Below are 12,469 nucleotides of genomic sequence, written 5' to 3' on the forward strand. Positions count from 1 at the left end.
TCTCAGCCCATGGTGTTAGCTCAGAGATACTGAACAGTTTTGCCAAAGTATTTGCCAAAAGGACGCATGTACTACAGTATTGGTATCTTAATGTATGTGGTTAGTACTGCTGGTTAACACCACAAAAGGCGTTTTCACTCCTAATTTGAGAGATGCAAAATTTTATCAAATGTACTAAAGCTCATAGAATTCAATGTCATGTAACAAATAAAACAAAAAAGTACTGAAGTGAGATAGATTTTACTCCATGTGCTTTCTGAAAAAAAACAGGATAATCAGGAACACTGAATTACCCTCTTAAGGTTGCCTCCCCGGGGTTATATTCAAGTCCATCATTGTCACGACGTGAAGGAGCGAAAGTGTCGGGGGGAGGTATAGGGACTCCCATGCCTGCATCCTGCTGCAGTTCGATACCCACGCCCCGTGAAAACTGCCTTTTCGTGGCAAGATGAACAGCATCACCTGACATCACTAGGAGCTGCCCACGTCCTGCACCACGGACAGCCCCCGGGACCGGGACCAGGCAGGCGGTGGATGCTGAGCTCTCAGACCCCGCACGACAAGCAGATGCCGCCCAGAGCTGGGATTTCTCTCCCCTTTGCTGCACTGCGATATCTGGCCGCCGTCGGGAGGAGGTGTGATTTCAGGTAACTGTACAAATCTCTTTCCAGCGGTCCAGCTCCCGACTTTTAAAAGCATCCTCTCTGCGGTTCGCGTTACCTATCTGTTGCTAGCTAGAGCGAGACGGGCACGCATTTAACTCTCGGGATCAAGCACAGAAGCAGCACCGGCATCTCCCGCCTGCACAAACCCGGGACCCGCATCCCCCTGCTTTCTCCTGCCCCTCCGGGACCCCCAGCCGAGGCTGGAAGAGGTCAGTGCATCCTCTCTCCCCTTCCAAAGCGCCCGGCCGCGTTGGGAAGTGTGTGTGGGGGGTGTTTTGCTTTTTGGGGAGCATCCCAAAGACACCAGCTCCTCCCGAGGACAGGAGTCCTGCGGTCCGTCCCCGCCGCCGCCCCCGCCGCCCCTCCGCGGCGCGGAGGGGCGGCGGGGGGTGGCGGCGGGGACGGACCGCTGGTTTCCCAGATGAACGCTGTCACCTTGGGGTGGTCACTTTGGGGGAGTCCGAGGCTGGATCCTGACCCCACACAGCACCCATCGGTCCGCGAAGAGCGAGGGGGCAGCCAATGGGGGACCATCACCACTTTGGGGGGATAGCGGGACCCTCCGCCACTGGCTGAGCCCTCGGTGATTTCCCCTCACTCCTGGCAGGGCGGCAGCGGGCAGCATATGTGAGACCTCGGTTGCTGGATGCGCTGGAGGAGACAAGCTTGATACAAGCCTTTATTCCCCCACTTCCAAGTCATCCCCATCTACAGTGGGGCCTGGCCACCCTCTCCTGTGACCATGGAAAACTCCTCCCTCCCTGAGACCAATTCGTCATGTGCAGGTGGGCCCATGGACTGTGCTGGAAGAGGGGATGGGGGGCTGAATATGTCCGCTCCCCCCCTGAGCCCCAGCTTCTACGTCACAGTGCCTGTCATCTACTCGATCATCTGTGCCGTGGGGCTGACAGGCAACACTGCTGTCATCTATGTAATCCTCAAAGCCCCAAAGATGAAAACAGTCACCAACATCTTCATCCTCAACCTGGCCATTGCTGATGAGCTCTTTACCTTGGTGCTACCCATCAACATTGCTGACTACCTGCTCCTGCAGTGGCCCTTTGGAGAGTTCATGTGCAAACTTATCATCTCCATAGACCAGTATAACACCTTCTCCAGCATCTACTTCCTCACCATCATGAGCATTGACCGCTACCTGGTTGTGGTGGCCACCACCAAGTCCAGGAAGATGTCTTACCGCACCTACCGAGCAGCCAAGATTGTGAGCCTGTGTGTCTGGTCCTTCGTCACAGTCATCATCCTGCCCTTCACTGTCTTTGCTAAGATACACAAGGAGCAGGGGCGCTCCCAGTGCGTCTTCGTGTTCCCCCACCCTGAGAGCGTGTGGTGGAAAGGCAGTCGGATCTACACCCTTATTTTAGGCTTTGCCATCCCAGTGTCCACCATCTGCATCCTCTACACCACCATGCTGTGCAGATTGAGACGTGTGCACCTCCGTAGCAATGCAAAAGCCCTGGACAAAGCCAAAAAAAAAGTTACGCTGATGGTTGTTGTCATCTTGGCTGTGTGCCTGTTCTGCTGGACGCCCTATCACCTTAGCACAGTGGTGGCCCTCACCACAGACATCCCACAAACTCCACTGATCATTGGGATTTCCTACTTCATCACTAGCTTGAGTTATGCCAACAGCTGCTTCAACCCTTTCCTGTACGCCTTTCTGGATGACAGTTTCCGGAAGAGCTTTCGCAAACTGATAGATTGCAGAAACACCTCATAGAGCCAACCCTCTGTCCCCTCCTGTGTCCCTCTCTCTGTCATCTGCTCTTCCTGGGTGACTCCAGCCCAGAGAGTGCTTTCTCTCCAGCCTCCCTGTAACAGCTTACAGGGCTTCAGATTGTCTCACTACCCAAGACACAAACTGGGACAGGTAGAGCTTCCTCAACTTTCCCACACTCATTTCCTCAGCACTGCTCTCCATCCCTTGTCCTGATTTTTAAATTTTTTTTTAATGCCTTCTCTCTAATGTGCTTTCTGTCCTAGGTTGGTAGCTCACACAGCTGAAGCAGGTCTCTTTTCTCTTTTTAAAGATATCGCTTTGTGAACTCAAGCCACATGACCATCTATTACTGGTGATTCATAAAACCTAATAAAGGTGTGTTATTGAGTGTCTTGCTTAATGATTCCTCAGCCTCTTTCACATCCACAGGACCTGCTTACCCAAAATCTTACAAACTTAACAATATTGAAAAAAGCACAGCTCCAAAGGATAAGGAATAAACCAAGGTATTGAGCTCATTTCCTTTCACAAGGGACAGAGATAAGGTAGTCAAAATCTGTGATTACAGGTGAGAGAGACCTCAGTCTGGCTTTAAGAAAGAAAGAGCAATCCCCCACTAGTGAATATAATACACAGATGTGGGTATGGAGCCACTTGCTGTGGAAGATAACTTAATAGTTTACTTGGTAGCTGTAGTTTGTAAAATTTGCCGCTTTTGTTTGCGTCAGAAGTGGTGTTTATTTTTTGATTCATAGTATGTTTATGGGCAATCTTCTTGCACATTTGGGTATTTTATATTTTTTGGTCCTAGAAAACAGAATAGGAAGGTATTTTCAGAACAATTTAGCCTTCAGGAGTTTGAAAAGGACTTGCTGAAATGGGGGGAATATTCTGACTTCTTCCCTACAAATCATAGATAACATATGCAGTGGCTAGGTTACTTTAACAACCTCTCACATACTTATGCTCTGCTTGCTGGTGAGATTTATTAATATTTCTCTTAAGGAGGACAAAGGAAGTATAAAAACAACCCAAAAGTTTAGCCTAATTTTATCTGGAGAAGGGGGGAGAGGGTCAATGAAAGTTTCACTAGAACTCACATGTCCAAACATTGCATGAGGAGGTTTTTTTCCTCTTCTCTCCTCTTTTAGCCCTCTAAGGAAAACTGAAAAAATGCGGAAGACTGGGAAAATACTTGCAGTCACTTAACATTTCTTATCTTAGTGATCTTCCCTGTTCTTCCCTGCAGCTGATGCTAAATCAGTGTAACAGAAATTTTGTTACATATTTCCCCCTCCACTGAATTCAGAGAGGTAGGGAAATGCGGCTTAGGCATTGCATTTCCATGATGAGTTTCAGGAGGTGCACAAGGATTTGTGTGGCACGTGTTCAGGTTTGCAGGTGCCTCCTGAGAGCCCTTGCACCAGGTCCTTTCCCACTGCTGCAGTCTAAAGTTCTGCCATAGGCATGTGGAAAGTTTCTTTTGCTAAATCCTTCCAAAGAGACTCCAAATAAAAATTTTACTTGCAGATTTTCGCAATTATACAAACCCTGGTATGTTATAATGCCATATAACTGGGTTGGTGGTTAAATCATTTCTCCTTAGAAACCATTAATATTCTCTGAGACAGTCAGTGTTAATTTCTACACTCAGTCTAGCTGTCATGGAAATGGAAGGTTTCCTTTGGGGAACAACAGTGTCTAATTCTGCTTCACTGGAGGGTGTATGATTGACTCCCACCACATACAGAAGCTGGCCTTTGAAAGAGCAAGCCCAAAAGGTGTTGAGTACCCATTTCCAAACCACGTATAGAAGCGTGCTGCAGGAACTGGTGTCCCTTGCTTCATCTTTCTTCCTGAAACAAAAGGCAATTAACTTTTCCCACCAGCTGCCTGTTGTTTCATCTGGGCTTGTAAATTGTAATGATGCTTCTCTGTGGTCAGTCACTCACCACAGAGAAAGATCTATGTGCCTCAGCATGTTCCTGTCGGATGCGCTTTCTGGCATGTCACTCTGCATGGGCCAAGTAGCAAAGTTGGTCTTCATTTAGGCTGCCACATTCTCAATTTCTGTTGTCCACAGGGAAAAATATGGAAGTGCTATCCATTAACAAATTTCACTTCAAAGTATCTTATGCTGCATGTCTTTTTTGTATCAGAAATGCAAAAATGCAAACAGAACGTCACCTGTAGTAAACACAATCCTTCCCTAAATTCCTTCTCATTCTGAAGCCACATCTTACCTATTCTTCATCTCATCAGGGTGAATATCTGAGAATAATTCAGTGTTTCTCAGAATGCCTGGAGTTTTCCCATGGTGGTTAATCACAGAATAGGCTGAGACTTGAGCAACAGCCCAGCTCTGGCACAGGTGCTCACCTCAAATTCACGCACTGGGCAGGGCTCCCCTTGCAAGGCCGTGCTGTCTTCAGTGTCCGTGACATGTCTGGGAGGTGGGACTGGAGCCTGTCCTGCTGCAGGCATTGCAGATGGGCGTCTACATGGCAGAGGAAGTTGAGCCTGGACAGCTTGGAGACAATGTTGAATGGTAAGTAAGGCTCCCTCTGATCTTGCAAAACTTCAGCATTAAAACAGGCAATACATATTTTTTCCTCCATTGTACACCCCTTTTAGTTCAGGAAACAGAACATTCTGGGGGAATCCAAATGTGACCCAAACCAGCCCTCAGCAGGAGAGGGAGAGGTTAGATCTTCAACATTGCTGGTCAGCAAGGATGGCCTGGTGCTCCATAGAAGCTAAACTTTGGCTTCCAGAGCAGCAATAGAGGATAATATCTCAACAAATTTGCTCCCCTTAAGCATTTCTACTTCCATTCTAGAGGAGGGATTTATGCTCCTGTTCAGCCCACGCTTAACCAGCTATAATGAAATTTAACAGTCACATCTTGAGAGAGTATAGTTGCTGTAAGAAAGAATTTTAAATATATAAAAATGACTAAAATAAAAATAAATCCATTTTTTCTACAGCACAACTGTAACCTGCACCTGATATTGCAGATGTTAGGTATAGACTTCTATGAGGGAAGCAGAGAAAATAGAAAAAGAGATTATATAATTAAATACAATAGAATTAAAAAAAATTTTAAAAGGTGGACTTTTTTCATGGGATTGAAGTGGGAGTGAGAGAAGTTGTCGTCAGGCCATCACTATCCTGCCTGAGGGAAATTGCTTTGGATGTACAGTTAATCCTTTTCATAAGCAAAAGCAAAGTAACTGATCCCACTTGGTTAGTAACTTTACTCTCAAGTGTACCAGCACTTCCAGATGGAAGTAAAACCAGGATGACCTGCAGATCCAGATGGGTAATGGCACCCTCTGTGTGGGTATGAGATTCCCAAGAAGAAAATATAGCTTATACTTCTGCAAAGAAAACTGTGCAGCAAGTAACAAAGCAGACAAAACCAGCCCTGCTACAGCCTACTACTTTACCTAACAGCAACTACTTTATTGGCTCCCTGGTAGACCAGGCAAGCCAGGAATGAAAGCCTAAACCTTCTCTGGATTGAGACATCCTGACTGCAAGTAACTGACCCCTGTGCCGAGGCTCACAGCCATGCACACAGCTGCCCAAGCCATCCTCACTGCAGGGCATACAGGCAAGCATAGTTGTGCTCGCAGGTTCAGTTTGCCTCCGGGTGCTGCAGAGCAGATCATCCTGCTCCGGTTCGCTTTGCCGTGCAGTTGGGACACAGCTGCAGGTATCCGTGCATAAGAAGATCCAGTCCCACAGAGGCATCCTTTGGCTACTTGTGCCTCATCCTCACCCTCTATTTGTATCACCCTGACTGGTGTTAAATCCAGCATTTTAAATTGTTGGCCATTGCCTAAGAGCATGCAGCAAATTTTTGGCTTGTGTGATTTTTTGGGGGAGCAATATGGAGGGTGTAGACAGGGCTGTATTCTCAGGACTGTGGTTAGTTAGAGTACCAGGAGGATATACCTGTATAATACCAGGCGCCTTGCTCTGCGGAGAGCGGGGATGAGCAAAGTTCTGGGACCCAGAAGGGGCTGAGCCTCTGATGCAGCAGGAGCACAAAGGATGGCAAACAGGCAGCGGTGGAGCCAGCATGCAGAGCTCCACCAACAGCCTCAAGCATGGAGCCCACACACTCCGTCAATTGGCAGGGCCCTGATCTACAGCCACTTCAACAACTGTTAATAGGCAGCTTCTTCTCATTGTGTTGATCTTTTGAGTACTTGTTAGTTTAATGAATGATTAAACCAATTTTTTTAAAGGTACTGCTGTCCATTGCCCACCTGAATGTAAGGGAATAAATAATTAAAGTGATGCAAAAAGGCTTTAGTAAAATACCAGAATGACAAATCAGTTTTGAAATCAAAGCACATGGCACTCCACAAAAGAACGGCTCACAAGCAGTGCATCTACATTAGTATTTTAGTTTGCTTCAGGAGTGCCAAGAACACACCCAAGGCACGGCAAAGGTTAATAAGGACTCAATTGTCAGGACCAGACTAGTGTCAGTCTGAAGGGACGAAATCACAAAATCTAAGTAGTGTGTCCATGAGAAGCTTAGCTGTTTTCTTCTGCAGATCTGTTTCTATTATAGCCTATGACCTATACCATAGAGACAGTCAAAGTATTATCACTCACCCTGGTAACAGGCAGCCCACGTGGAAATTGAGAAAAGAAGCTAACCAGTACAGGCTGTAAAACTAACCAGGTACAATATCTGAAGCTGACCAGCAGGAAAATATAACCCACTTTAAACTATGAAAAGTACAGAGTAGTCATAAAATTAATACAGCAGCACATGTGACAAAGCATAATGAAGAAAGGAAGATATGTGCAATGCAAGTGATTGCAGGTGTGTGATCAGCACTTGAAAACATATGGCATACATAAGTTCCTTTGCATCCTTTTTATGCAGACATGGCAACATGGGCAGGCAAAGGGAACCCTCAGGGTCCAGGGCCCTGTGAAACACCATCATCTAGCCCCATGGGTGTCAGGCAAGATGCAACAGGTCACTTCGCATCCAGATGGTTTAGTCAGGAGTATGAGCTTGCCTTTTGTCTGTGAGGTACATACGTCCATGTAGTCTTGAGACCCACAGGCTTGATATTGTATACTCCTTACCCAGAGCTGGTGTGACTGCAGTAAGGCCTCATAAGCCAAGTCAGGAGAGATTAGTGTCACCTCTTCGGTATAAGTGGGTATTTACCTTTCCCCCAAAAAAGCAATGCCTCTTCATGTGCATGACTCTGACATGAGCAGATTTCTGATCCCTGTAGTACACCTGGATGGTTCCTGCAGGTGTCTCTTGTCGGGCACATCTGGCAAGGTGTTCTGGTTTCAGCGGGGATAGAGTTAATTCTCTTCCTAGCAGCTGGCATAGTGCTCTGTTTTGGATTTAGGAGGAGAAGAATGCTGATGTTTTAGTTGTGGCTAAGTACTGCTTATGCTAGTCAAGGACTTTGCAGCTTCCCATGCTCTGCCAGGTGCACAAGAAACTGGGAGGGGGCACAGCCAGGATAGTTGACCCAAACTGCCCAAAGGGCTATTCCATGCCATATGATGTCATGCTCAGTATATAAACTGGGGGGAGTTGGCCAGGGGGCAGCAATCGCTGCTTGGGGACTGGCTGGGCGTCGGTCAACAGGTGGTGGAGCGGTTGCGTCACTTGTTTTTTTTCCTGGGTTTTGTTTCTCTCTCTCTCATTGTTCTCCCTTTCATTATAAGTTATTATTGTTGTTGTTGTTGTTGTTATTCTAATTATTATTGTTATTATTTCTGTTATTAAACTGTTCTTATCTCAACCCACAAGTTTTCATACTTTTGCCCTTCCCGTTCTCCCCGCATCCCACCAGCAGAGGAGGGTGAGCGAGTGGCTGTGTGGTGCTTCGTTGCTGATGGGCTAAACCACAACACAAGGCAAATTCCATCCTCAGAAAGGAGCATTTTATGTCATGAAATAATGTCTTGTTTAGATTACCTCTGCAAGCTGAACTAAACCTGTTTAAAATATTTTCCTAATTCTTGGAAGTCTCTACGACTCAATTTGTTTCATTTCTCTCTCAAGAATGTTTCCAGTTTTCACTTCTTTAAATCAACTAAATGACAATATTTTTTTTAATAGAACTTTTGAAAACAAGGTCTTGCACTGTTTTCTTGTGCTTACTTAAACTAGGTATTCCCATTTCTAAAGCAGATTAATACCTTATTTTTAGATCAAATATTTTTAGAATTTTTTTTTTTTCTGTAGCAACTTCCTCTTAAATGAAGAATGTATTGAGTTTTGTCTAGTTATATTTGAGTAGGTAGAGTTTTCCTCAGTGAGCTCAGAAATTCTGGTATTTTCAGAGCTTGGAAATACAGACAAATGCCTTTTCCAGAGACCATACCTATGGCACTCCAGCAGTTTCAACTACATATATAATTCAATGGAATAACATCCCATCTCTTAGAAATAAAACATACTTAAATTAATTGTTAATTAATTAAAGAGCAAAAAGGATCTGATATTCACCCAGTGCAGACAGAACATAAAGCAAAAGTTCACAGACTTGAATTTAGCAGACCAACATTTGGTCTAATATTGACATTGTTGTCTAACATACATAGCGCAACATCCAGCTGGCAAGCCCCCTGTATGTTCACATGTGCAATGTAGACAAGTTTTCATTAAAAAAGCAGCAGATTGTGATTCTTTTGCTCATTCTGGTATGCAGCTGCTTACAAGAGCAGCCCAGTCATGCCAAGGAAATGATTCTTTAATTAACCCTGTCTGAGGGTTAATTGCTCACCAGTACGAGTAAGGATCTCGCAGACCAGTTAAAGTGGTCCCCAGCCCCCTCGACTTGTCTGGTCTCTTTCTGTTTCAAAGTAGTTCCGCTGTGGACAACAGAGAAAGTTTTATAATTGTGCTGCTTTGCCAATGTAAAGCATGACTGCAACTAACTATGCATTTGTATCTAGAATGAGAGAAAACCACCAACTTCTTTTTCTGCGTTACAAAATGAAAAAAATTAAACTCTGCATAAGTTTTACATATTTGCTGTTTTCCCCATCTTCTTCCATAACCATTTTTAGGAAATGTGAAGAAAAATCACAAACTATCAACTCATTGCTAAAACTATATAATTTGAGGCTCCACAAATGCTTCCACAACCTTTTTCTATTTACAAGACCTTTACACCACCAGAGGGGGTTCGAAGACAATTTATTCAGCAAATGTACTGAATGGCAACTGGAGTTTCTGCTGTCATGCCTGACACGGAGCACGGGTTTTTTCTATGTAAGGTGTCTTTTAGTAAGTATGACAAAGTATATGCTTCTTTTAGAAGTATCATAAACAGAAGTAGGATATTAAAATAACTTTAAGAAAGAAATAAAACATATACATATATATATATAAAAAACAGCATTTAGGCCAGAATTTTCTAAAAGTACAATCCCAAAGCTGTTTGGTGTTTTTCTGTTTCTTTATAAGCATCATCTTCAAATGTGTAGTACTCTTAAATATCAAGAGGCATGATGTCTGGTTGCAGCTGAGGACCCATCTTCTCCTGCAGATTCCCACTCCCAGTCAATCAGCCCTGTGGAGGGACTGGTTTGGGGGAGCATTGGGCAGGTGTCACTGACGCAAAGCAAAGGCAGTGTCAGTGGGCAGAGGCCACGTTTCTGCCCCACCACTCCCCAAGCCAGGGCAGCCCTGTGGAGCCCAAGCTGTCTCTGGGCAAGGATTTGGGGGTGTCTGTACTATGCTTCCCACTATTTTCATAAGCTAGATTTTTCTCCACTATTTCCCTTTTTCCTGCCCCTGGTTCCTATTATCCCCAGACTGTATTTAGGGTTCTGGACACTTCCCCCCCCCCACCACCCCTTTCAGCTTTCAGCCCCTAGATGGCACTGGTTCTTCACTGACAAGCCATTACTGTTCTCCTAAACCCAAGATTTAAAAAATGTTCCTGAGAGCTAGTTGGGATGCTGTGTTATGGGATATGCCAAACCTAATACAAATTACCCAGGGGAAACCAGAAAATACAGGGATATTTACTGTAAACTATGTATAAAATGGCATGAATCCATATGCATTTAAAAATTTCGGAGATTAGTACTTTTTAACAGGTATTGTTTGAACAGTTGAACAAAGTCTACTGAAATTGTAGTAGTGGTTTAGTTTAAATCTAGATTAACACTCCTTTTTGTTCCCAAATTTAAATTCTCAGTTCAGATACTGAGCAGATCAGTAAGGTAAGAGGTTCTCAACAAAAACTCTCAAGTCCTTAAAGAAAAATGGTAATTTTTTTTTTTAGGTGTATATTCAGAAAAAAAATCTATATGCTTCTGATAATGAGCAAGGAGTGTAATCACTGAAATATCTGCCAGAATATTGGGGAGCTGTAAGTAGTACAATGGGCTTGGATATGATTAGTATAATTTTAATATATGAATAGCCAACAATGTAATCTGTCTTTATAAATTATTACAGCCTCAGATGTTACTACAGTCCCCTTAAATACTGTAATGTATATTTATGTTTCTTATTGGATGGAAGTCCTACAACATGCCTGTGTGGTAGCAGATCCCTTTTCTACAGAGAGAAGTCTAGGCTACCCTACCTGGCACCTGATGAGTAAGCACTCCTCAGCTCTAGCTCTGAGGTGCATCACTTCTGCATTACATCCTTTCCCACTGAGGCTAAGTCAAATCAGTAGAAAAATGATAGCATAGTGAAACTGTTGTCTGATTATTGTTATTTACTGTTGATACTATGGTAGCACTGAGATGCTAATCAGTCTGGGTTATTGAGGTAGACATTTACCCACCTACAGAAAATGAAAAGCTGCACAGGAGTAGTTGCAATCTGAGACAGACACTGCCTTGCTTTCCTGGGGACACTGGTCTTCTGAAAGTCTGAAAGGAGTGTGACTCTGGCCCCCTCCATGCCTCAGAAAAGACATGTATTTTCCAAGGTCGACATTTCACTTTTGCATTACATTCACCTTAGAAATGAATCTGAAACATTGCATGTGGGCTTTTATGCCTCAGTCACTGAGTCTGTGTTATAAAATGGATCTTCAGCTAAAGAAATAACAAGGCTAATTTCTGGTTGGCATAGTGACATAGCAACAATATACTATATAAAAATTTCATGTGCTTTATATTAGGTACCTATAGAAGCTAATGTCTTCATATTTGATGAGCCTTACAGTTTGACATTTAGAATCATAGAATCACAGAATCATTTAGGTAAGAAAAGAACTTTAAGATCATCAAGTCCAACCATTAACCTAGCACTGCCAAGTCCACCTCTAAACCATGTCCCTAAGCACCACATCTACACATCTTTTAAATACCTCCAGGGGTGGGGACTCAACCACTTCCCTAGGAAGCCTGTTCCAATGCTTCACAATCCTTTCGGGGAGGAAATTTTTCCTAGTATCCAATCTAAACCTCTCCTGCTGCAAATTGAGGCCACTTCTTCTTGTCCTATCACTAGTTACTTGGCAGAAGAGATTGACAACCACCTCGTTATAACGTCCTTTCAGGTAGTTGTAGAGAGCAATAAGGTCTCCCCTCAGCCTCCTCTTCTCCAGACTAAACAACCCCACTTCCCTCAGCTGCTCCTCATAAGGCCTGTGCTCCAGACCCTTCACCAGCCTTGTTGCCCTTCTTTGGTCACACTCAAGCACCTCAATGTCTTTCTTGGAGTGAGGGGCCCAAAACTGGACACAGTATTCCAGGTGCAGCCTCACCAGTGCCAAGTACAGGGGCACAATCACCTCCCTGCTCCTGCTGGCCACACTATTCCTGATACAAGCCAGGATGCTATTGGCTTTCTTGGCCACCTGGGCACACTGCTGGCTCATATTCAGATGGCTGTCAACAAACACCCCCAGGTCCTTTTCCGCCAGGCAGCTTTCAACCATTCTTTCCCAAGCCTGTAGCGTTGCATGGGGTTGTTGTGACCAAAGTGCAGGACCTGACACTCAGCCCTGTTGAACCTCATACAGCTGGCCTCAGCCCATCAATCCAGCCTGTCCAGGTCCCTCTGTAGAGCCTTCCTACCCTCAAGCGGATC

At 44.6% G+C, this 12,469-nt stretch overlaps 1 protein-coding gene across 1 annotated transcript; it reads left to right on the plus strand.

Annotated features, from left to right (window-relative positions):
- The first annotated feature begins 1,407 nt into the window (after window positions 1–1,407).
- NPBWR1 (neuropeptides B and W receptor 1) lies at window positions 1,408–2,403 on the plus strand. The gene has a single exon (XM_009478879.1). The coding sequence runs from the start codon at window positions 1,408–1,410 to the stop codon at window positions 2,401–2,403; it is 996 nt and encodes a 331-aa protein (XP_009477154.1).
- The last annotated feature ends 10,066 nt before the right edge of the window (window positions 2,404–12,469 follow it).

This window comes from Pelecanus crispus, chromosome 2 (genome assembly GCF_030463565.1).
Source record: "Pelecanus crispus isolate bPelCri1 chromosome 2, bPelCri1.pri, whole genome shotgun sequence".
In the NCBI taxonomy this organism is placed as follows: Eukaryota; Metazoa; Chordata; class Aves; order Pelecaniformes; family Pelecanidae; genus Pelecanus; species Pelecanus crispus.

What these genes read in the sequence shown, in the direction of transcription:
- NPBWR1 (XM_009478879.1), top strand. Translation starts at nt 1,408, where the DNA reads ATGGAAAACTCCTCCCTCCCTGAGACCAATTCGTCATGTGCAGGTGGG.